This window comes from Urocitellus parryii, chromosome 8 (genome assembly GCF_045843805.1).
Source record: "Urocitellus parryii isolate mUroPar1 chromosome 8, mUroPar1.hap1, whole genome shotgun sequence".
NCBI classification, from domain to species: Eukaryota; Metazoa; Chordata; class Mammalia; order Rodentia; family Sciuridae; genus Urocitellus; species Urocitellus parryii.
Genome location: NC_135538.1, coordinates 53,704,594 through 53,730,896, shown reverse-complemented (window position 1 = coordinate 53,730,896; position 26,303 = coordinate 53,704,594). Strand labels below are relative to the sequence as shown.

General features: G+C 33.1%; 1 protein-coding gene and 1 pseudogene across 3 annotated transcripts in view; one reads left to right on the top strand and one right to left on the bottom strand.

Annotated features, from left to right (window-relative positions):
• Positions 1-26,303, top strand: part of Afg1l (AFG1 like ATPase) — a 207,183-nt gene that overhangs the window by 100,864 nt on the left and 80,016 nt on the right. For all 3 annotated transcript variants that reach the window (XR_003300862.2, XM_026389658.2, XM_026389659.2), the window contains exon 7: positions 7,504-7,562. Coding sequence is in view for 2 of the 3 variants with exons in the window: in XM_026389658.2 (XP_026245443.1) it covers positions 7,504-7,562 (59 nt within the window). In the remaining variant the exon portion in view is untranslated. The remainder of the gene's footprint in view (positions 1-7,503; positions 7,563-26,303) is intronic.
• Positions 11,744-12,765, bottom strand: LOC113183353 (glyceraldehyde-3-phosphate dehydrogenase pseudogene; annotated as a pseudogene).

The following is a 26,303-nucleotide window of genomic DNA, read 5'->3' as shown; positions in this document are numbered from 1 at the left end:
TTTACATAAATTAAAACATTCTTTTGTAGAGTTTATAATGTATGTGGATATGAGACATATGATACTAATAGCATAAAAGGGAAGTTTGATGGACCTACATGGATATACTGTTTCTACATTTCTTTGAAGTGGTATAATAATTCCAAGTAGAGTACAAAAAGTTAAGGATGTGTGGGCTGAGTATATACCTCAGTGGTAGAACACTTGCCTTATATATGGGTAGACCCGGGTTTAATCTTCAGCAACACACAGACACGTAATACACAAGCACACATACAAATACAAAAGTTAAGGATGTATGTTGCCCTTATAGAACAACAATTAAAATTAAGTCTGATAGATTAAATTCAAAAGGAATTTTAAGATATATTCAAGTAATTAAAAAAGGGGGCAGGGGCAGGAAAAGAAAAAAGCACAGGACAAACAGAAAATACATAATAAAATAATAGATGTAACTATTTATTGTTGTGAACTAAATAAACATACCAATAAAAAGGTAAAGATTTTCAAATGTATTAAAAAAAACAAGAAATATACTTTAAACAGAAAAAAAGATATAGATTGAATGTAATTGAATGTAGAAAGATGTGCCATACAAACAGTAATGATACAAAGGCTGAGTGGGTTTATTAATATCAGAGTAAATAGACTTCAGGAAAAGCTGGGCTTTTCCTTTACAGTGAAGATGAATTCTGAGGTAGAAGGGAGGTCAGGTGTCTTGGCTGGCTTCCTGAAGTAGCAGAGGAGTGGGACTATGAAGTCACAGTGTGGTCTCAGCTGTAGAGATGGTCTTGTGTGACTGCTAACGGGCAGGTATTGGTCAGTAACGATAAATGGGCAGTTGTCTCCTCTGTTTGCCCTACACCTCAACTGGACCTCAGGTGCCCCCAGAGAATGCTGTGCAAGGCTCAGCTTTTCTCTCCTCAGTAGTAGGCTTGTATTCTTGACTTCCAGGCCATGGTGCTGAAGTTTGTTTCCTACAGAAAGGTATTACAGGTGTTTTGTGGAAGACAGTTTTGGTCCTATGATCAGTTCAGCCATAGGGCAAAATGAACTATATAAATTCCTAAACTGGACTATGGCTGAACAAGGATGATTTTCTGCCTTACCGCCAATGTACTTCTCTAGTAAGCAACAGCTGTAATCATGAGTGATATCAACATTAAGGAATTGATTAAAAGATCTTTAATAGAAAGGCCTATCTAATTTTGTAGTTGGCAGGAAGTAAATGTGTTATTTTTGCAAAAGAAAAGTCATGGAGAAAGATGTTAAGGACTGCCAACTCATTCATGCAATTTTTTTCTACAGAACAGCACAAAATCCACAAGGAACTTAAATGAACTCTTTAAAGAAATTAGTTGAAGAAAGTCACCCACTCACACCAACACCCTATCTATGATAAAGACTTCATATTGCCAAGGACAACCTTTAGAGTCCAAAGTGGAAACTATTGTCATCTGAGCCTCAGTCACTCACACTTGACAATGAAATAGATAGTTGAAGTTAACAGGAGGGTTGTAGTCTCCGCTATCGGATTTTACCTGGCTAGTTTTGGATCTTCTTCATGTACAAAGGATTCCCAGAAATGCTTAAGTTCTGGTCTTTCGTTGAAGATTGCAGTTATTTTTTTAAAATATTTATTCTTTAGTTGTAGTTGGACATAATACCTTTACTTCACTTATTTATTTTTATGTGGTGCTGAGGATCAAACTCAGGTCCTTGCACGTACTAGGCAAGTGTTCTACCACTGAGCTACAATCCCAGCCCTGAAGACTGCAGTTATGATATTTAAGTCCACTGACTTCTATTATGAAAAGAATCTCTTATGTGAAAAACCACATCATTGGTGTTTGACCTTTAAACATATGGATGACAGTATTTTGTAATCAAGATTTCATGTAGCATTTTATAAAGAGAAAATTGGGGACTGGGGTTGTGGCTCAGTGGTAGAGCACTTGGCTAGCATGTGTGAAGCACTGGGTTCAATTCTCAGCACCTCATATGAATAAATGAATATAATAAAGGTCCATCAACAACTAAAAACAAATTTAAAAAAAGAGAAAATTAGCACTTCTATGGGTCATTAAAAAAGAGACCTTTGGGAGCCTATAATTTCCTTGGATTCCCATTACCACTCTTATAAAGCATTTGAAACATGGAAGTGGAGGGTTAGCAATTATTATTTGAGTAAAAGTGAATTTAGTTGTTAGGACTATTTGTAGGATTGATGGAATGGAGTTCTTTTTCCTGCCATCTCTAAAGCAGTTCCCATGTTACTTCACCAACTTCTCACCTATATTGTTTCCAACATGAAGATGCAATCAATCTTCTCTTTATTCCTCTGTATGTATGTATGTATGTGCCTTTTCCCCTCTGGTTCCTATTTTTTGTTTTATTTCTTTTTTTGTGACAGCTCTTACTACATTGCCCAAGTTGGCCTTAACTCTTAGGCTCAATGATCCTCCTGCTTTGGTTTCCTGAGAAGCTGGGATTACAGGTGTGCACCCCCACTGCACCCAGCATCTGGCTACTTATAAGATTTTTCTTTATTACGATTTTGAAGCAGTGTGATTATCCATGTGCCTTGGTGTAGTCTTCTACACCAAGTTTGGAGTTTATTGAGCATTTTAGATCTGTAGGTTTATAATTTTCATTAAACTTCTAAGTACTTTGATATTATTTAAAAATTTTTTATTTATATTTTTTATTCCTAATCATTCCCATGAGTATTGTTCTCCTAGCAGTTTGATTCTTTTGAGTATTGCTTTTAAACTTTTTGTGGTAGGACCAGAGAGCATTTACTCTAGGACTAATTTTTCTCACTATTGAGATCATCCTTTCTCAGTACTTGACCAAATGTGTCATGAATTATGGCAGTTTGGTGGGAACGACACTGTTTTCAGCCATCTGTGAACTCCAGTGATCGTTTCCTCAAATGCTTTTAGATAATTCTTTCTTTGGCTTCAGGTAATTCCTCACACCCCTTTGCTGATGAGAACTCAGCTGGGGATTCAGTGATCTTCAATGTTCTCTCACTGGGCATTCTCTTTTCTCTGATTCTCTCACTCCCTGTGTCCATGTGTCTCTGCCTTAGTTTGCCATCTCTGTACAGTATCCTATAAACTTGCCACAGGCTCTAAGCTGGGGGTAGTTGTGGAGTTCATTACATTTGTTCGATATTCTGAGAGATAACTTTCCTATTTCTGGTGTCCATTGTTTACACAAAGCTGTGAACACTTGTTGAGGATCATGAAGGACCACTCTGAAAGTTGGTCTACCACACACAAAAAATTGCCATTTAAGCAGCGTAGTATTAGCAAAGATAGAGGAGGTCATAAGCTCATGCTGATTCTGCTGCCTAGAATTCTTTTTTGTCCTCTCTAATTGGTAGCACCTTCTCAGTGTTCCAATGTAGTCCAGTTCCAATGTTAGCTCTATAAAGCTGTCATTAAACACACAGATAAAATTATAAGTTTCCTGCTTTGTGTATTAGGCTTATATATGACATCCCATTTTAACTCATATCATATTTACAATCTGGTTATGTCTGTCAACTATCATAAGCCCACTGGTCACAGTGATTCTGAAAAAGTCTGTAAATTTTAGTGTTATCAAAGTCCTTGGCTCTAATTTTAGGTCTATCAATTCCTGGCTGGGAATTCAGCCAGTTATCTTCAAAACCCTGGATATCAGTTGCTTTATCTATAAAATAGAGATAAAAATATCTGCTTTGTAGGGTTATTATGATTTGTGTGAGGTGTCCATCAACTTGCCTGGCTTCTAATAGGGACTTTGTAAATCCTAGTTTCTCTTTTTGTTTATCTTTTGTCTTCAGCACTCATTTCAGTGTAGAAAAATAGTAGAAATTATGATTATATATTGAATTGAATATCAAAGAATAATATACGCTCAAATAGGAACATTTAATTAGCTATATTATCTTCAGATTTAGTAATATTATTTGAACTTTAGTTGTGTTTTTCAAAGAAGCTAAGTAGCTGTTGCTGTTTAAATGTTCTAAAGATGCCCTTTTCTTCTAATCTATAATAAAATAAGAATATCTTGAAGGATAAATCAGATTGACTCCATAAAACCATATAATTATTCTATGCTACTTTATAGGAAAACTCTTTTTAATTACCTGCCTTAAATGTTTTTCTTACCCTAAACTGATTTACACATATATAAATTAGCATTATTCACCCTCTGGGTTTTGACACTTGGATTTTTAAGGAAAAGATCTGCATATCCATGTGCATCTCCGAAGTATTTATGTACTTGTAATTACTTTAAAAATCCTCTTTGCATGCATTTCATCTGTAAGTATTATTATAGTCATTCACTGTGAAGAATTTAGAGGTCCTTATGCTATTCTCTACAAAATGAATGTCTCATAATTCCAGTACTCTGTCTTATATGACCAAGTGTTCATTTAGCTCTGTTCAGAGAGCATTAAAAAATCATAGGCGAGAACTGCTAAATTTTTAAATAGTATTTAGTAAATAATGACAAACGTTGATATCAACGTATTATAAAATCTTTATGTCTAACAACAATAATATTAAACAACTAATATTAAAAATTTTGGTAGCCAAATAACATTTCAGAAGATGGATCTATTGCATTGATAATTAGCATGTTATTTGAATTGCAGAGAAACTCTTCAATTTAATGAGTACAATCCTTTTTTTACTTAAGTGTCCTATAAAACCCTAAAGGTTTTCAAGCCAAATAATTTCTGTTTAGAATTCTGTTTAGAAAATACTTCTCAGAGTATAAAGTTTTAAATTATGTATCTTTGCCAAGGCAGAGTTTTAAAAAGTTAACCCTTTAAAAAATTAAGTCTCTAATAAATAAAAGCATTATTATTCTACTTTAACTTTTCTATGAGTGAAAATCTTTTAATCAAGAACATTATGAGTAAGCCTTTATCTGTCTCATTGTCATTAACATTTTAAAAGGTGCATGCTTGTTAAACTACATCAGAGGGCCTTATATGTCATAAAAAGATGTTATTCTACAAACCAAACAATTACCTTAATCAAAACTTTCATTATTGTAATATCTTAGTTTTAATTCTATAGCATTGTATTTTGATGTTCAATAATGTTGTATATACTTTTTTAAATACAAATTTAAAAAGGCTTATTGAGATATACTTGATACACTACAAATAGCACAGATTTAAAAGATACAATTTTAAAAATAGTGCCATACCTCCACATCTGTGAAACTGTCACCATAATCATGTAGTGAACTTTTCCATCACTCCCAAAAGTTTCCTTTCCCCCTTTTCATCTCTGTCAACCTTGTCCTCCTCCTCTCAGGCAACCACTAATTTTCTTTCTGTTACTATTGATTAGTTTGCTTTTTCTAGAGTTTTATATAAATGGAAGCACACAATATGTACTCAATTTTTTCGTCTGGCTTCCTTTACTCTGTTATTGTTTTGAGGTTCATCTATTTTGCTGTGTGTATACTTTATCTTTTTTATTGCTAAGTAGTATTCCATCATACAGATATCCCACAATTTGTTTATCTTGTCGCTAATGATAGGCATTTGGAGTGCTTCCAGTTTTTAGCTATTATTAAAAACTGAAGTTTTTAGATATTATGAGTAAACCTGCCATAAACATTGGGTATATTTTAAAAATTATCTTATTTAAAAATTTTTACCACTTTTTGACAATCATGGTTGTTAACTCTTCACATACAGCAATACTTTTATGTACCTTTCCCAGAAACTCTTAGTAGGTAAGGAAGACTATGAATATACTTAACTTTAAACCTGTTTCCTACATTTTGCCCATTTTACTCATTAGAATTATTGACTATAAGGAAAGAAAATATCTTATTTTGAATTTTGAAATCTTAACAGCCTGACCAACCTTATTTATCTTTTACAGTATCCCTAAATGAAATATTAAATGAAACTGAATTGAAGCTTCTAGTCCTTAATTAACCAAAGAGCTTATGCAAATACTTTCTTCACTATAATGATATTATGATGAACATTTTTCTAAAGAGAATAAATATTTCTTAATGATATTTTATTTCCATTAGTAAATGTGGCAGTTGAAATCTATCATATTTAACACATTTTCTCCAAATAAGGAAATATAGAAAAGATCCCATAAGTCCATACTAAAAAGAATGAGATACAATTTAATTTAACTTGTATTTATTATTATTGAGAACACTTTTTGCTGTTCCTGTGTGTGTGTGTGTGTGTGTAGTGCTGGGGTTCGAGCCTAGGGCCTCTAGCATGCTAGGCAAGAGTTCTACCACTGTCCTATATCCCCAGCCCCTGCTATATCTATTTTTATATTTTTTTCAAAGATCTAATAACTTTGTACATTGGCTTATGCAATAAAATTTCAAACTTTTAAACATTTTTTTTCTAAGAAGTCTTCCTTTTTAAAGAATAATATGTGGGCTGGGGCTGTAGCTTAGTGGCAAGAGCATTTGCCTAGCACATGTAGCACGTATGAGGCCCTGGGTTAGCACTGCATAAAAATAAACAAATAAAATAAAGGCATGCTGTCCATCTACATCTACAAAAACAAACTTAAAAAGGAATAATGCAGTGCTTAAAATTTGTTTCCCCTTTTTAGTTGTTTATTCATGACAAGTATGTTTGTATGTGTAAACAAATATACATTGTACACATACATTTATTGAAAAGCATCTTTCTAAACCAGTAAATACTACCTATTTATGATATAATTGTTTACAGTTTATTGAGAATAGAAATTAGAGTTTTAATTTTTAGACAGTTTCATTTAAAGTGACGTATCTTTACCTTGATGACAAATATGTAACCTTGATACAAATACAGGTGGAATTCTATTGATGTGTTTTCTAAAAAGGCTCATCTTAGTAAACAAATTTTAATTCTTTACTGAAAATTTGTATTATAGACTGAGAAAATAAGACTATGATTCTTTTCCCAATAGAATTCTATGTATTCCAGTTTTAGATACTTTTAAGTATATCACCTTCTTATATTAGGCTATTAAGTTAGGATTTCGGAAGGGATCGCTTCCAAATTCTTTTATTATATCTTATTACTGCTTAAAGCTAATTTTTGGTGATGGGGGTGGGAGAATTACTGGGTATTGAACCAAGAGCTATGTCAATTATGCTAGGCAAGTGCTCTACCACTGAGCTACATCACCAACCCTTTTTAAAACTTAATTTTGAGACAGGATCTTGATAAATTGCCCAGAATGCCCTCGAATTTGTGATCCTCCTGCCTCAACCTTCCAGCAGCTGGGATTATGGGCATATGCAACTATGCCCTTTGTGTTTAAAACTAATTTGATTGAATGCCTTTTCATCTTTCTGTGACTATTTTTTTATCAAAATTATAGCGAATTTTGTGTTATATTTTAATAGAAATCACCTTTTAAAAAAATTTGCTCCTTTATCTTTTTGAAAATTTATTTTAAATCAGTGGAGAGTTTATTTGCCAGACTGAAAAAAATCATTTGTTTCTTTCAGACCTCTATAAAAATGGACTCCAAAGGGCTAACTTTGTACCATTCATAGCTGTCCTGAAGGTAAGGAAAATAACTTGCTTGTGTACACTGAGATCATATTGATCGATAGAAGGTCTTCTACAGGACTGCCTTGGTCTTGCATTCAAGCAGAATTCATTTTGGTATTTAAATAGTGATAGTAGAAGACACCAAAGAAGAAAATGAATTTTTTACACTGTATTCACCCATATGTACATGGAGAAATTACAAAATATAGTCTAAATTATTCTATAACTGAAACATTTGATGGTTTGTATTTTATAGATTTTAATTTGAGGTTTGCTCATAAATATTATAGTGGAATATTTAATCTTATACATTTATTTCTGAAAAAAATATTTAATGTTCCTGTTTCCTTCAGGTTAATGGCCATTATTAACATGTTTTCCCAGCTATTAAAGTTGCTATTCTAGAATAGCATTATTACAAAAATATTCTAATATATTTAAATGTGATTGCCATCAAGTTATCATGAAATTATGTCAAGTTGAGGCACATAAATAGTTTAAATATTTGTGTGTATCATCACTGCAAAGAATTTAAAATAGTCTTCATTACAATATGATTAAGAATAAAATAGCTTCCATTTTTACTGTTAATTTTAAGTAATTTTTACATGATTGTTCAATAATTCCACAGTCAACCAAAGTTTATTAAAAACCTACTATGTGCAAAGTGCCACAATAGGCATAATATAATTAGAAAATAGGCTGGTTTTTTTGCTTTTAAGTCATTTAATCTAGGGGAGGATATAAAATGTACCACATACAGAAAGTGAAGTATGTAGTACCAAAAAGAAGTACGGGGCTGGGGTTGTAGCTCAGTGGTATAGCGTTTGCCTAGCATGTATGAGGCACTGGGTTCAATCCTCAGCACTACATAAAAATAAATAAATAAAATAAAGGTATTGTCCATCCATAATTAAAAAATATTTTAAAAAGAAGTACAGGTATGTGCCAAAACATGATTCCCTTAATTTCAGGTACATAATTTTTCCTATCCATAATCAAAGTATCTGAGGAAATAATAAAGTCATATGTAAACAAAAACTAAAACCCCCCAAAATCTACCAAGAAAGGAAAGTTAAAATATTTATCTTCATATACTCTAAGGACATGGACAATCTTTTTGATATATATATGTCCATTAATTGAAATTAGTGTTGATGCCAAACTTTATTTTCTATGCTATACTTAGGAGAATTTAAATATTTGTTCCCTTGACCAACTTTAGCTTCCTAAGGATTCTAATTTCTCCAAGATATTTATAGATGTAGGTAAAGTACTTTTGGAAGATTTGTGCTATTAGTAATTTTTCCTCTGATATTCATGTTTTGCATATAGAGAGAAGGTAGATTTGAATTGTTTTATCCATAGTAGGAATCCAAAGTAATATGGTATATATAGATATCAACATATAAACCTGGAAACTAAGAAAAATAAGCATTAAAGACAGTATCTTTGTATAGCATAAAATGTACAAAATATAAAAAGAGAAGGCACACGGAACAAAACAAATCAAGATGTTCTCAGGGAACTTTTTGGCTATAATTTTTTTTTTTTGCCTTAAACCTTCTCCCTACCCAGCATTTTGGCTAGTCATTTGTCAAACTTCAGTATATAATAGCACTATCAAAGGGAACTAAATTGGACAGACTAAACTTAATTTTCTTTTCCTTTCCCAACCTAATATTTTTAAGAGGAAGGAAAATCAGAAATGAATAATCCATAATTTCAAATTGAACATGAACCAAAATGAATAATATACAATTTGAAATTGAACATGAACTGAAATTTCCAGGTATTGAAATTCCAGATTGGATAAAAAAAAAGATCTGAAATGTCTAATTTATTCAGAAGACTTCTTATGTATAAGAAAACATCATATGATCAATGAAATGAAAATGAGCTCACTTCTCTGGAGCTTTTCTGTTTGGCCTTATGACATTTCCTTTGTAAGAAAATGTTGTTTCACATTAATTTAAATAACATTTTGCCTGTTCACAGATAATAGCGTTACACCTTCATTTTGACCCAACTAAGAAATGCACAGAAGTCAGTCTTAAATGAGGATCTTAGTTTAATAAAAGAGATTATAAACAAGGTTGAAATATATTTTTGGAAAAAATATATTGTAATATCAATTTTTCCACTAAGTTCTCTATAAACCAAATGAGAACATGTTTATAATCTACCTCAGAAGCTTGTGATTTATTGCTTGGGGTAATCAAAAATAATAACTTACGTAAGCTCTTAGTGAATAATGATATTTTCATAAGATCGTAAGAATGCTGAGGAGGAGGAGTACACTGTTAAAAGCCATAGACAATAATAAAATAGATAAATAAATGAATAGACAAATAAATAAAATGTGATGTATCCATCTGCCATAAAAATGATACTTGCTATGTGAGTGAACTTTGAAAGAATTAAGAAAAATAAGTCAGACACAAAAGGACAAATATGTGATCCATTTATATAAGGCCATAGAAAAGATAGACTTATAAAAGATGGAAAGTAGAATAGTGGTAACCACAGGTTGGGAGAAAGAAGGACTGGGTAGTTATTGTTTAATGGAGATTCTGATCAGGATGGTGAGAAAGTTCTAGAATAGTGGTGCAGATTATACAACACCATGGATGTACTTAATGTCAATGGATTGAACATAAGATAGTTTAGATGATAAATTTTATATTATGAATATTTTCTCAAATAATAGCTTTCATTGAAAAAAATAAGTTTTACAATTTTATGACAAATTAAGAAAATATCCCCATGTTTCCATTGAGATCACTCATACTAAAAACTTGGAGGATCTCAAACTGAACGTAAAAAAGACAATTTATGACAACATCAATCAATGATGACAAAGATGTTAGCATTATCTAATAAAGATTTTAAAGCAGTCATGATAAAAATGCTTGAACAGGCAGTTATGAATACACCTGAAAGAAAGAAATATTACTCCTTAATGATTTTAAAAAATTCCATTCACAAGTGATATTTTTCATTTCAGTACTGCAGGGAACTTATAACATAGCCTTCAAATATGTAAGGCAAATGACAAAATTATAAGAGAAAAAAATTTACATTTATGTTGAAAAATGCTTTCCACAAGTCTCTCAGTGACTAGTGGTGAACAATATGTGACAATAAATACTTGAACGGCATAATTAACAAATCTAACCTGATAGAGAGAGATGCATAGACAGATCCATTATGATACACAACAACTGGAGAATACTATTTTGAAGAATACAGAGAATGTTTACAAAATTGTCCACATGTTGGGCCATAAAGCAAGTTTCAACAAATTGAAAGACTGAATTCACATAGAGTATATTCCTTGGACATTGTGCAATCAAGCATTTATTAAGAATATAATAATAAGAGGATAAGTAGAAAATTCTTGTTGTGTTTAGAAATATATATTTCTACATAGTTTATCAGCTAAAGAAATCACAAAGAAAATTAGAAAATACTGTCTTCAAGGTTTCTTTATGTTGTAGCATGTGTTAGAATTCCATTCTTTTTTTTGACATAATAATATGTATATTCTGCATTTCATTTAGCTATTCATCTGTCAATGGACATTTGAAATGTTTTCACCTTTTTGGCTATTGTGAATAAAATTGCTCTAATACTTGTGTATAAATATTGTTTGAGTTCCTACTTTCAGTTTTTTTTGTATATATACCCCAAAGTGGAATTGCTGGGTTATATGGTAATTATATGTTTAATTTTGAGGGGGATGGGACTGTCATACTATTTTCTATACCATTTTATAGTCCCACCAGCAATGTAAAAGGGTTCCAATTTCTCTACACCTTTGCCAACACTTGTTATTTTCTTTCTTTTTGATAATAGCCATCCTGAATGTGAAGTGGTATCATTGAAATTTTAATTTGCATTTTCCATATGCTTAGCAATGTTGACATCTTTTCTTTTTCTTTTTGGGATGAAGCAGACTTTACTAATAGTACATGACAAGGTAGGGCTCCGTAGTCCCAAACCTTTTTTCACAGAATGTGAATAGAAACTAGTAACAAGGGGACATTCTCAGTGTGTTGGGGGACTGAGTTAGGGCAGGGACTTCCCAGCAGCTGAGAGTCTCTTAATTTGTCTTGTGCTCTTGCCAGGGCCAGTGGTCCAGGGGGCTCTTATTCCTTGGAAGCCATATGGGCCATAAGTGGGCCATGTTTATCATCCTATTGCTGTTGCCAACTCAGTGACAAAGCAGTCATTGAGGGCAGTGCCAGCTCCAACATCAAAGAAGAATGTCAAGTTGAAGGAGACAATTTGATCCTCAGCAGAGCCCAAGATGCACTTTAGGGAGCTTTCCAACATCTGTTTCATCACCTTCTTCATGCCATCATATTTAGCAGCTTTCTCTAGATGTCAGGTCAGATCCATGACTAATAATACATTGTGAGGTGGGCACATGCCAGTAATGATCTTGTTCCTAACCTTGATAGTACCAGTAGACACAGGGATGATGTTCTGGGCAATTCCATGGCCAACAAGCCAGTTTTCCCGAGAGCCATCCACAGTCTTCTGAGTAGCAGTGATGTTATAGACAGTAGTCATGAGTCCATCAAAATTGTCATGGATGACTTTGGTCAGGGGGCTAAACAGATGGTGGTGCAGGAGGCATTGCTGACTATATTTTGTACTCCTCTTAGTTCATGTTTGTCACAAATGTGGGGCATCAGAAGGATCAGAGATAATGACCCTTTTGGTTCCTACCTTCTCCTAGATAGTAGACCCTACAACATATTCAGCACAAGCATTTCCTCATTTAATGTCAATAAGATCTTGTTCCTGGAAAATAGAGATAGACTTTCAGTTGATGAAAATTTCTTGTTTTTATCCTTGACTATGCCATTGGACTTGCCATGGATGGAATAATACTGGAATATGTAGACCATGTAGTCAAGGTCAATGAAGGAGTCACTGATGGTGACAACATCTGTTTAGCCAGATTGTTTTTTTTTTTTTTTTTTTTACTTTTTAAGCTCTAGAATTTCTTTTTATTTTATTTTATTTTATTTTATTTTTTGGTTGTTCAAAACATTACAAAGCTCTTGACATATCACCTTTCATACATTTGATTCAAGTGGGTTATGAACTGTATTTGGGGTAAAAATGGGAATTCATAACCCACTTAGCCAGATGTTAAAAGCAATTCTGGTGACCAGGAGCCCAATACTCCAACTTTCACCCATGTCTCAGGGATGTGGCTGTCACTACATGTAATTCTCTTGAATTGGGACAACAAAGAGCCTTGATCATCTTTCTAAGTGTTTGTATTCAATTTCTATATCTTCCTTGGGGATCTTAACCTTCCTGTTTTAGCTGTTTTTTTTTTTTTTGGACACTAGTCTTTCAGGAGAAGGAGAGTTCTGCTTTGTTTACTGCCAGATGTAGGTAGATAGATAGAAGCTCACTTCTTAGCCTCTATTGACACCTGAATGAAGGTTAGGGAAGTACTTCTGTTACTACTGACAAGAGGATTTGGACAACATTTTTCTGTTGCTATTGTGGCCAAAGAGGGATGATTATTACTGGCTAGCTAGGTTGAAAGTTCCAGTTCCTATTTGACCTACTCTTATGTCATCCTGGCAGTGGTATTGAGGTGTTTAGTTACAGCATTGCAAGGGTGGAAGTCTAGACTCCCCTCAGTCTTTGCTGGTATGGTGGGTGTGGGGTGAAGTCACAGCTTCCTCTATGGTATTTACTGCAGTAGAGCAATTATTGTCCAAAAGTTTTCTCTCATTAAGTTACCCCTTTCCTGTTCTTTGGATGAAGACAGCTCATTTGTTGGACCCTCATTTGGCCATGTTCATTGGCATTTCTGAGTTGCTGTTTTCTTCAGTTCCAACCCTGGGATATATGAGTGAACAAGCAGTTCACGGAAGTCACCATCCTGTTGTTTCTTAGGTCATTGTTTCATAAGGTCTGTAGTTACTCGCCTTTCTTTCCACTTTTCACAGCTTTCTTATGTGTGCTTTATGCATAATTTCCAGGGTTTTAAATTTTTATCCATACTCCCCACCCATAGCAGGAAGGATAGGGAAAAGTGTTATTTCTGTCTCCCCAGAAGCATAAATCAGCTAATTAAAAGTCCTTTTCTGCTAATTCTGTCATCTCTGTCATTTCCTTTTTTTTTCTTATTTTTATTGTAGATGGACACAATACATTTATTTTATTTATTTATTTTCATGTGGTGCTAAGGATCAAGCCCAGTGCCTCACATGTGCTAGGCAAGCGCTCTACCACTGAGCTACAATCCCAGCCCTATCTCTGTCATTTCTGGTTTTATTTCTATGGTCTTTCTAATCCTCCAACCAAGTTATGACTCCTATTTTCCTTGCTTTTGCAAGTCTAATAATTTATGATTGGATGCTGGACATAATGATTAGTACATCAGATCTCTGTTTTTTCCTTTAAAGGTGTTAAATTTTATTGTGGTAAGTGATTAAGTTTCTTACAGATCAGTTTGTTCCTTTTAAGGCTTGTTTTTAAGTTTTGTTAGGGTCTAGCTAGATCAGCCTTAACTCTAGGCCTGTTTTAGCCCTTCTTCCAGGTGTGACCCTTTTAAGCTTTCTACTGAATTCCTTGGTATTCAGAGAAGTTTTTCCGGTCTGGTTGTTCAGAATGCTTATATTTCCCGGTTTTGTTTAAGTTGTTCTTTGTCCAATCTTGTGGAGTTTCAGCTTGTACATGTATAACTTAATATTCAAAGATTACAAACATTCCCTATGCAGATATCATTCTTTGCATAGCTTCCTCTTGAACTGAGCTTTACTGTGCAAATTTCAACTTTTTCATGTTCCCCAAACTCTGATTACTGTCTCCTTAACTCATTTAGGTTATTGTACTGTAGGCTAGAAATTGCATATTGATACAAAGCTACAGAAAATGTAGTGTTTGCCTGATTTATTTTTCATACCTCAGGGATTACTTTTTTTTGCTAGTTATTGTGTAATGTCTGCTATTAATTGTCTCATCTGTTTTGTCTGGTGTCTTAGTGATTTATGACAAGAGGGCAAAATCCTTTTGTTCCAATCTCTCTGCCTTGGCCACAAACATAAGTCTCTTTTTTAGATTTTCTCTCTGTGTGTGTGTGTGTGTGTGTGTACGCGTGTACTCAGTATTGGATCCAGGCCTTTTTCATGCAAAGCACATGCTCTATCACTGAGCTACACCCCAGCCATCTCTTTGTTTTCAATTATAAAGAGAAGAAAGAAAGAAGCCTGGTATGATGGTACCCACCCACCCATAATTTCCACTGCTCAGGAGGCTGAGGCAGAAATAGTACAAGTTTAAAGCTAGCCTGGGCAACTTATGGGAACCCCATCTCAAAATAAAATTTTAGAAGGAACTGGGAATGTAGCTTAGTGGTAGAGTGCTTGCCTGGCACAGTTGAGGCCTGGATTCAATTCCCAGTACACACACACACACACACACACACACACTCACATGTCTATACCGCCCTCAAAAAAAAGAAAGAAAGAAAGAAAGAAAGAAAGAGGATAGCCATCTATCTATCTACCTATCTTTTCTTTTTTTCTCTTTTCTTTTGGAACTCACAACTATGTTTCACCACAGATACAAAAGATATAAATATAACTATATAAAAAGCAATGATAAGCACAGAGATTTTGTTACATCTTTCTCACATGTGTTTAGAGGAACAGTTGATTAAGTGATGATATAACACTCACATGAGGGGATATAGCATAATTATTTAGAATGTTCCCAAAGTTTTTTTTTGGGGGGGGAGGGGTACCAGGGATTGAACTCAGGGGTACTCAGCTACTGAGCCATATCCCCAGCCCTATTTTGATTTTCATTTAGAGACAGGGTCTCACTGAATTGCTTAACACCTTGCTGTTGCTGAGGCTGGCTTTGAACCCATGATCCTCCTGCCTCAGCCTCCCAAGCTGCTGGGATTACAGGCATGCACCACCACATCTGGCTAAAAGTTTTGATAATACAGAATAATAATCAAAGATAATATGAGTGAAAGATGTAATAGCATAATAATTGTCTTATCAACTATATAAATAATTACATACATGGGAAAATACTGGAAATAAATATCTTAAAATGATAGTTGAAACTTTTTCTGAATAATATGATTGTAGGTGATTTTAATTTTCTCTTTTAAACTTTTCCTAAATTTCTGGAGTATTTTAAAGTAGTCTGTGATAATAATTATCAGGGTCAGAAAATATAGCCAGTGGCCAAATCTAGCCTGCTGCCTATTTTTTTTATATAAATAAAGTTTTATTGAAAAACTTCGTGTTCATTCGTTTATGCATTTCCTGGCTCTTTTTCACACTGTAGTAGCAGAGTTGAGTAGCTAAATCAGAGATCAGTGACCTTGAAAGCCTCAAATATTAACTATTTACTATCTGACCTTTTACAGAAAGTTTGCTGACCTCCAATCTGTATAACATATTTTGGACAAACAGCTATTTGAAACAATGTGCCTGTTTTATGAGATGAAACCCTTGTGTCAGCACAGATTCATAAGTAGGTCACAAAGAAAGTATCATTTCAAGAGCCTGTTGGATAAATGGTTGGTGAAAGGGATGCAGCTTGGTGAAGGAAAGCTAAGAAGGTGGTCCAGATTTCAAATAACTCTCTTAAAAAATTTGTATTAGTTATTGAATAACCTTTATTTATTTATTTGTTTATATGTAGTGCTGAGAATTGAACCCAGTGCCTCACACATGCTAGGCAAGTACTCTATCACTGAGCCACAACCACAGCCCCACCAAATAACTCTTTTTAAAGTATTATATATATTTTAGTTGTTGATGGAATTGTATTGTATTCATTTATTTATATGTGGTGCTAAGAATCAAACCCAGTGCCTCACAAATGCCAGGCAAGTGCTCTACCACTGAGCCACAATCCCCACCCTCAAATAACTCTTCAGAATGTCAGTTTTGTTAGGATCAACTATCTTAGAAATATCTTCAATTTCATATACTTTAAAAGAATAACCTGTCTTAACTGTACATTCATTGACTAATATTCATTCAATACAATCCCATTGCATTCTAGACATTGTTAAAATTATTATGGTTAAAGGCAAAAGAAGACCAACTGATATTTTGATCAGAAGAATAGTTTTTTTAGGTTAAATTCAAGTGGACTACCATTTTTGGTTTTATTAAAGATTAAATTGTCTGGCAAGCTTTGCTATTCTTATTTGATTAGGTTCCAGACCACTGTTTTATATTGGGTAAAAAACTGTTCATTCCATCACTTACACTTTTAGAAACCATTTTGTTTGGTTCATTCCATAACGATTCTTAAAAGATACATACAATTCATAAATTTTAAAGTTGAAAAATTCTCAATGTGAATTTCATTAACTTATTTTATGAGGTTTTCAATTAGTTTAATAGACCAACTGATATTTTGAACAATATGATATTTTGAACAATTATGAACAAATCTAAAATAATCCTCCCATGAGAAATGTTCTGTACAATACTGCATGTTGTTTTTTTGCAACATATTGATAGATTCTAATGTTAGATAATTAAAGTTCAGATAATGACTCCATTTCTTCTACTTGGTCGTTAAGTTTTTCAACTGTTGTGTATCCTTTATTGAAAATGTAAAAAAAAAAATAAACTGTATATTAGCCTATTTTATGTTTTTTAAAGAAATATTTTCCCAGAAGGAATACTTACCCTGATAGTGAACAATTATAGAATATTCTAATGGTGTGATCTCCAGTCACAAACTTTAGAAAAAAATTGTTTATAACCTTGAGATAAAATATGGCAGTGTTCAGCCTTTGCCCAGCCACCTGTGTTAGGATTGATAGACTAGCCTGCTAAATGGATATTTACTGTTTTCTCCTGCCATAACTTTCATACTTAGTGAGATTGATTTGTCAGTTTGTTCATTATAACTTTTAGTACTAGAGCTTTCAGAGTGCAAAATTGTCTGAATGAGACTTGGAGGTCAGTATGCCTCACTGACCTCTCTGAGTTGTCACCTGAGTCAGCCTTGGAGGGATTAACCCTTTGTTAGTGTGATAATGTCCTTATTTATGAGTTGCCTTTTTAATACTTAAGACTGAAAGAAACAAAAAAGAACAAAAGTAGCAGATTGAACTCGTGAATTGAAAAGAATTGTGGCTTTCCCCCACAAACCATTAAAGTATTAATTTGTATCCTAGTATTTAACATTTTATAATACAAAAATGACCATTGGTGTTGGAATATACTTCTGTAGTTAACGAGTTTTTGGCTAATTAAGGAAATCTACCCAAGATATTTTTATGAATGAGCTTATTTCATATATACTTGAAAAAAATCTATGTTCAAAAATTGATACTAGGGAAGTGTACCCATGATTACTGGAGATTCATAGAATGCAAGTTGAAGAAGAATAGGGGGTTAGTGTGATCTACTTGTTTTTTTTTTTTTAAAAATCCAAAATGTCATGTAAGATTATGTAACAATAAATCCCAAGATTATGTACAAATATAATGCACCATTTAAAAATGTGGGGAAAAGAAAGTCAAAAAAGTATCTATAGTAACAGGCATTAAACTTTTGTGTAATTGTGTTTTCTTTTGTGTGCTTGAAATTAATAAATGTCTAGGGCAAAAGTTGTTGTGATGTAGATTTAAAATGTAATTCTTATCCAACTTCACACTAGAATGTAGATCTTGTATTAGTCAGGACCTACCTATGGAAAAGTAATTTGTGGTGAATGCTTTTTAAAATATTTTCCCTTATGGAAAATAGAAATAGACATTTTCCATGAAATATATAAATTATATATATTTGGATTCAACTGAAATATAACAAGTTATGGTTTACATATAAAACATATACTACTTAGAAATTGAATTCTTTTCTTGGAATAAATAGTTAATATTGGTTAGATTACAAGAAATCAATTCTTTGGTGACAAAAATTACTTAAAGGAAGTGTGTCTTAAATATGAATTAGTTGCTTCTTTGAATCATGAGAGAAATTAGTTTAATTACATGTGGCAACTTTCTTGGCTAGTGATGTAATGTGAAATAGAATTCTCCCTTTCCCCTTCCTGAAAACTCAAGCCAATTAATAGAACTTTTAAGCTCTTTGTCACGGGCCACCATGGAGGTCTGCAGAGAAGAACTTTAATCCAATAAACATTTCATTTAGATCATGAAAAGAAAGCATGAGGAGACGCTCCTGTAAGAGAGGGTGTTACTATGATCCCACCCATGAAGAGATGTGAGGCGTTTGCCAAATTAACCAAGAGGTCCTCATATTTAACGCATAAATGTGTCAAAACTAACAGAATCATTATTTAATTTGCTTGAACTCTATTTTGAGGAAACTCTAAAAAGCCACAACTGTTTTCTTCAAAGCCTTCACTGTTGGGTTGGATGGACAGGGCAAAGGGAGGTTGTGAGAAATCCAGATAGCAAATAACACTGGCCGAAGCTGGTCAGAAAAGGGAATAGATAATTAGGCGTAATTAGCGTGTATGAATCGTTGTCTCTCTGCCCTTAGCTTGAATAAATTTTGAAGAAAAAACCCTAGTGGTGCAAATCCTTTGATGTAGGAAGAGTCATTGTGGCTTGGCAGCATAAAGGCAGTGTTTTATACTTTTTACATAATGGTGGTGATACAGAAAGAGTGAATGGACCCTGCACCCCTCTGTCTGCTTTATACCAAGGACTTTTGGATTCTCTTGAAACAAAATGCATCACAAGTTTTCAGTTGTTCGTAATGAGGTAGCGGACCTCCTCAGGGCTCAGAGGAAGCCATCTTTAGCTTTTGTTTAAATCTTAATCACAGTTTTTTTTTTCTTTCTGGGAAATCTGTTTTCTTAAATCAACACTTCTTTTTGCTTCTTTGCTTGCACCTCCAATAAGAGAAAGGAATAATGCACAAGAAAGCTAAATAGAAAAGTTAAACAAAAATTATCACATAAAAGACTTTACACATTTCTGTGTTTTTTAATCCCATATGAAAAAGATCCTCACTTTGTTCCTCTTTGCCTTCAAGTCAGTAACATTCTAGTAAGGTCGTTTCTTAATAAAACATATGTGTAGGAAAACATGCAGGGGATAATTTTAGATTGGGAACTTATTTTCAAATTAAAATTACACAGTAAATGGGAAGTGGGTTATTATTCCATAGTAGTAAAATTTTTAAATGGAAATCAATTTAGTTAAAATTATTACTCTGTATATTTACTATAACCTGTTTTGGGGGGATCTTGGTTGACATACAGGATTGAGAACCTATTTCTAGGTCTAAATAGTTCATTTATTCTATATCCACTACTGAAAAGACAGGAAGTTGTTCTTGGGGAAGCATTGCATTAACTTTGAAAATTCTGAGGGAGCTAAAACAATTAAGTCCCCTAAAATTTAGTATCTGTTTATTCTGGTAGCTGAATTATGTTCACTTTGATGATCTAAAATATTTTAAAAATTATTCATCAGCAAAAAAGAAATTAGCTATTTAAAAACTTTAAACTAAATTAGACATATTACATGGGTAGGGGAAAAGTTGAAATATGTTGAAATATGAAATATGTTGTCCTTAATGTCAGAATAGTATCTCTGAGTAAATTTTTTATTTCTGATACATTTTTAACTACTTCCATCAGCTATTTTGGAATTACATGAAAAAAGAATCTACCCTTCAGATACTTAAGCTTTCAGATTTCCTCTAATTAATATTCTTCTTTTAACATATTTTAATTATAAGACTTTCTGCAGCAGTCATCAGGGATCCATTCCTTAATGTGTAATCTACAAATCTATTTTTATAGTGTAGCTTTGCTTTAGTGTAGTTTTGTTATGACGTTTTGATTGTAGATAGACATGTTTCAATCCACAATGCTCTGAGATGCTTTTGGCTACTTAACCCATTTTGCATATTGTGCCATTTGTGGAATAAAGTAGCCTTTTATACTTGAAGTTGATTTGAACTCTGAAAGGCAACACCTGAACATCTCACAAAACTGGATAATTATGGCTGATTGTGTTTTTCAGGTATAGGTCACGGGAAATTCATTTGGGGTAAAGTATGTACAAAGCTAAGAAATATGCAGATTTTCTGTTGTAGGATTGTGTAAAAATTATTTACAGTTAATACTTGCATAAAGGTTAGAAAGGTTGATGAAGTGATATTTAGTTTTGCTTTACTATTCACTGCATGTCAGAATGTAATTATGACTGATTCATGAAACTGTCTTAGAAACGAACCATCTTTATTAAAATGCTGATCAAGATAAGAGCTGACAGTAATAAAGAATAGAACATTTTAGTCTTGTTGCTTTTGAATGATTGCTAATTACCCCAGAGGTCATGTATAGTGCTTGGTAGGATTCATTGACATTATTTCTTTTAAGTCTGCTGTTTCAACAACATCTGAGTATGAAGACACAAACTGTGTGCACATCGAACAATAGTTTGGCCAAGTTTTTAAGGCTTCAAGATATCCAAGAAATCTTTTTCTGTTATGTGAATTTAGCTTTTCTCCATCAAAATTATAGTATATAGGGGGTACTTGTTGCAAAATACTTTCTATGTTCATTTATTGTTGACTGTATCTACACTTTCCATGTAGGTTATTGAGACAATGTTATCTCTGAATATATACACAGGCATATATATTAATAAGAATATACATATTAATATATATTAATAAGAATAAAAATGTGTATTGGTCCTAAAGTTAGAATCCACAGAAAGAACTTCTTAATGTGAAAATTAATCAAATTTTACTCTTTTGAAATTAATCAAAATTTACTCTTACTTTCAGTAGTTAGTATTCAACTTGTTTTTATTTTTATTAAAAGTGATCTTTGTGGGGCTGGGGCTATAGCTCAGTAATAAGAGTGCTTGCCTCGCACGTTGAGGCACTGAGTTCGATCCTCAGCACCACATAATAAATAAATAAATATATGGAAAAAAAATAAAAATAAAGTATATTTAAAAAAGTGATCTTTATAACTTGCTTCAAAAGACATGTGGAAATCCTTATAGTGTTTTTTTCCTTATTCAATAATGATTGCTAGGATACATTTATTATTAAAATACAATTAATTAACTGAGTAAGCTTTCACAATATCTAAAATAACTTAATCATTAAAATTCTTAATTGAGAGTAGAATAACACACATACATATATATATGTATATATATGCATGTACATACAAACCACACAATCACATCACAGATGTTTATGTGATTTCCATGATGTGGCAGAAAAACTAATGTGTTAAAAAGGCCATCTTTGTCAGCCTGGCTCTGTCATTGACTTCAGACAAGCCTCTTAAGTCTGCCAGAACTTACATATTTTTTCATCTGTAAATGATGGTATTAGACTACAAGATTGCTAGGACCCTTATGATGCTAAGAGTTTGCAAGAATATTAAGTTTCAGAAGCTTCCTTGTAAATTATTTATTTTGGACTATGATAGATTTCTCCCCTTAACAGCATTCTAAATATGATATTCAATTTCTAGGCTACCTAGCCTACAGAAGCCTAATTACCTTATAGAGTTCAAATGTTTTACCCTTATAGAATAAAGTATAAGAAAGTAATATTTCAATTTCAACATGCATTTATTAGTTGTATAGTCACTGGGGATGCAGTGATGAATGTTACTGAGATAAATCTTACTATTTAGGATGTCCTGGTATAGAAAATAGACATACCAACAAATAACTATAATGTAGGAAAATATTTGTAGTATAGTGAAAAGTGAGAAGGAGTGAGTAACTATATGCTAGGAGTCTCTTTTTTGCTGGGGATGGCAATAGGAAAGATACGTTACTCTAGGTTGTAACCAAAAGTTAAGTAAGAGGGCTCATTTACTTCTGGAATGTTCTCATTTAGAAGGCAGAATGCAAACAGAAGGTTATGCATGTTAAGCATTTCATAACTTGAATAGTGCTTGTAAATAAGAACAATCATTCAAACTTTTAAACAACTGCTGCCATATTGACAGACCAATCAGAACAGATGTTGGGCTGTGATCAGTCATCTCATACTGGTGTATATTAGTGAGGACCAGCCTTACCTATAAATAAAAGTGTTGGAGGTATTTATGCTCACAGGGTTTGAAAGTCTGAAGGGACCTTAGGAATACATATCCCACCACCTTATTATCCACCAAAGGTAAACTGAAGCATGTACCTGGAATCATCTTACCTCAGATTGCCCAGCAAGTGGCAGAGTCAGGTCTAAAATCCAAAATTTCTGCTTTTTATTGAGAGTTCTTTCCACTAAACTATGAAGTCCAGTGTATGTGTGTGTGTGTGTGTGTGTGTGTACATACATATTCATTATATTTACATGTGGCACATGTTATTGTCATATATAGAATTAGTCAAATATTCTCAATTGCTTTTTAAATGTTTTTAAGTTGTAGATGGACACAATACCTTTATTTTATTTGTTTATTTTTTTATGTGGTGCTGGAGATCTAACCCCCTACCTCACACATGGTAGGCTTTACCGCTAAGCTATGACCCCGGCCCTCTTAATTGCTTTTATCAATAAGAATCTATTTATACTTCTTTTACAAAAGTGTAATTGATCTGATTCTGACTGCAATTTAGCAGTTATACACAATAAATTAAATATATCTAGAACTTGTTTTTAGCTAATAGCTACAAGTTTACTCTTCAAGGCTTTTATCAGAGTCAAGAATAAATTTATAAAATTGACTGAAGTTTTCTCTTCATTTTCAGATAAAAGTGCTAAAGAATAGTGAAGTGACCAAAAGTTGAGCAAATACAATGAAGAAAGAGCGAACCAAAGTTTAGAATAATACTTATAAATGCTATACTGGACACCATAAAACTCTAAATAATGAAGTCTCTGACAGTGGACAAAGGTCATTTTTAAACTTTTTATTGAAATTTAGTTTTTCCTTATTATTTTAGAGTATGATTATAGTGCAAATGAATCTTATGCATATGTGCTTTGAGTATTTATAGTACAGTTTTATATATACATGTATATATAATTAAATATATATATATATATATTCTCAGAAAAGTTATTGCTTAGGTATAGATATTTATACATAAGAAGGAAAAATCTTATAGGGAAACTTCTGGGTATGAAAAATTAGATTTTGCAAAGCTGCATATATAGTGGGTAGTTCCTATTAGCCTGGAGATATATTGTACAGTTCCTTTTTGTGGGAAAAAAATGAAAGCTTATCAAAATTGCAGTTGTGGTTTTGGTAGAATGGTTATAAAAAAAGATTCTCAGAAGGTACATGCACCAACTTCTTTCCAGACTGTCATGTGTCACTATTATATTTTTCCTTTTTCTCTCAGGCATGAGAACTTTGGTTTTCTTAGATAAAGTAAACAGTGGTAGAAGAATGGAGTATAAATTAAAGTTCTGTTTGTTATGACAGAGCTGGAAATGTATAATGTTTGATGGTTTGAAAATGGATTAAACAAACAAATTCAAATGGCAAAGAACGAGCTTTACCAGGAGACAGAGATCTTAAAAAAAAATCAAACAGTAATCCTAGAAATGCAGGAAACTATAAACCAAATTAAGAACTCAAACGAGAATATTACAAATAGACTAGATCAAGTAGAAGTCAGAACATCAGATAATGAAGACAAAGTTTATCAACTTGAAAAGAATATAGTCAACACAGAGAAGATGCTTAAATCCCACGAGCAATCTATTCAAGAGATATGGGATGTCATAAAAAAACCAAATTTGAGAGTCATCGGGATAGAAGAAGGCATAGAGAATCAAACCAAAGGAATGGACAACCTATTAAATGAAATAATTCTAGAAAACTTCCCAGAGATGAAAGATGGAATGGATTGCCAAATCCTGGAAGCCTACAGGACCCCAAACATTCAAAACCGTAATAGACCAACTCCAAGACATATAATTATGAAGATAGCCAACATACAGAACAAGGAGAGAATATTAAAAGCTACGAGAGAAAGGAGGCAGATTACATTCAGGGGTAAACCAATTAGGTTAACGACTGATTTTTCATCACAGACTTTGAAAGCGAGAAGATCCTGGAACAATGTATTTCAAACGCTGAAAAATAATGGATTCCAACCAAGAATACTGTATCCCGCAAAACTAAGCCTCAGATTTGACAATGAAATTTAAATCTTTCATGATAAACAAAAGCTAAAAGAATTCACAGCCAGAAAACTAGCACTGCAAAGCATTTTGAGCAAAATACTACAAGAAGAGGAATTGAAAAACAGTACCCAAAACTAACAGCAGGAGGTATCTCAGTAAAGGGGGAGGAAAATAACCAAAAGTAAAAACTAGCCAAACTAAAATAAATAAATAAATAAATAAATAAACATGTCTGGAAGTACAAATCATATTTCAGTTGTAATGTTATTCAATGTTAATGGCCTAAACTCACCAATCAAGAGACATAGGCTAGTAACTTGGATAAAAAAAAAACAAATCCAACAATATGCTGCCTTCAGGAGACTCATATGATAGGAAAAGACATACACAGGCTGAAGGTAAAAGGTTGGGAAACATCATATCACTCACATGGCCCTCGGAAGCAAGCAGGAGTGGCCATACTCATATCGAATAAAATCAACTTCAAACCTAAGTTAATCGAAAGGGATGAAGAAGGACACTATATACTGTTAAAAGGAACCATCCACCAACAAGACATAACAATTATCAATTTGTATGTACCAAACAATGGAGCTGCAACATTCATAAAACAAACTCTCCTCAAGTTCAAGAGTCAAATAGACTACAACATAGTAATTATGGGTGACTTCAACACACCGCTCTCACCATTAGAGAGATCCTCTAGACAAAAGCTGAATAAAGAAACTATTGAACTCAATAGCACAATCAATAACCTAGAATTAACCAACATATATAGAATATATCAACCATCATCAAGTGGATACACGTTCTTCTCAGCAGCACATGGATCCTACTCAAAGACAGACCATATATTATGCCATAGGACAACTCTTAGTAAATATAAAGGCGTGGAGATAATACCATGCACCATATCTGATCATAATGGAATGAAACTGGAAATCAATGATAAAAGAAGGAAGGAAAAATCCTACATCACATGGAAAATGAACAATATGTTACTGAAAGATCAATGGGTTACAGAAGACATAAAGGAGGAGATAAAAAAAATTCATAGAGACAAATGACAATACAGACACAACATACCGGAATCTATGGGACACAATGAAAGCAGTTTTAAGAGGGAAATTCATTTCTTGGAGTTCTTTCCTCAGAAAAAGAAAAAAACCAACAAATAAATGAACTCACACTACACCTCAAAAACCTAGAAAAGGAAGAGCAAAACAGCAGCAAATGTAGTAGAAGACAAGAAATAATTAAAATTAGAGCAGAAATCAATGAAATTGAAACAAAAAAAACCATTGAAAAAATTGAAAAAACTAAAAGTTGGTTCTTTGAAAAAATAAATAAGATCAACAGGCCCTTAGCCATGCTATGGAAGAGAAGAAGAGAGAGAACTCAAATTACTAACATACGGGATGAAAAAGGCAATATCACAACAGACACTACAGAAATACAGAAGATAATTAGAAAGTATTTCGAAACCCTATATTCCAATAAAATAGAAGATAGTGAAGATATCGATAAATTTCTTAAGTGATACGATCTGCCCAGATTGAGTCAGGAAGACACACACAATTTAAACAGACCAATAACAAAGGAAGAAATTGAAGAAGTCATCAAAAGAC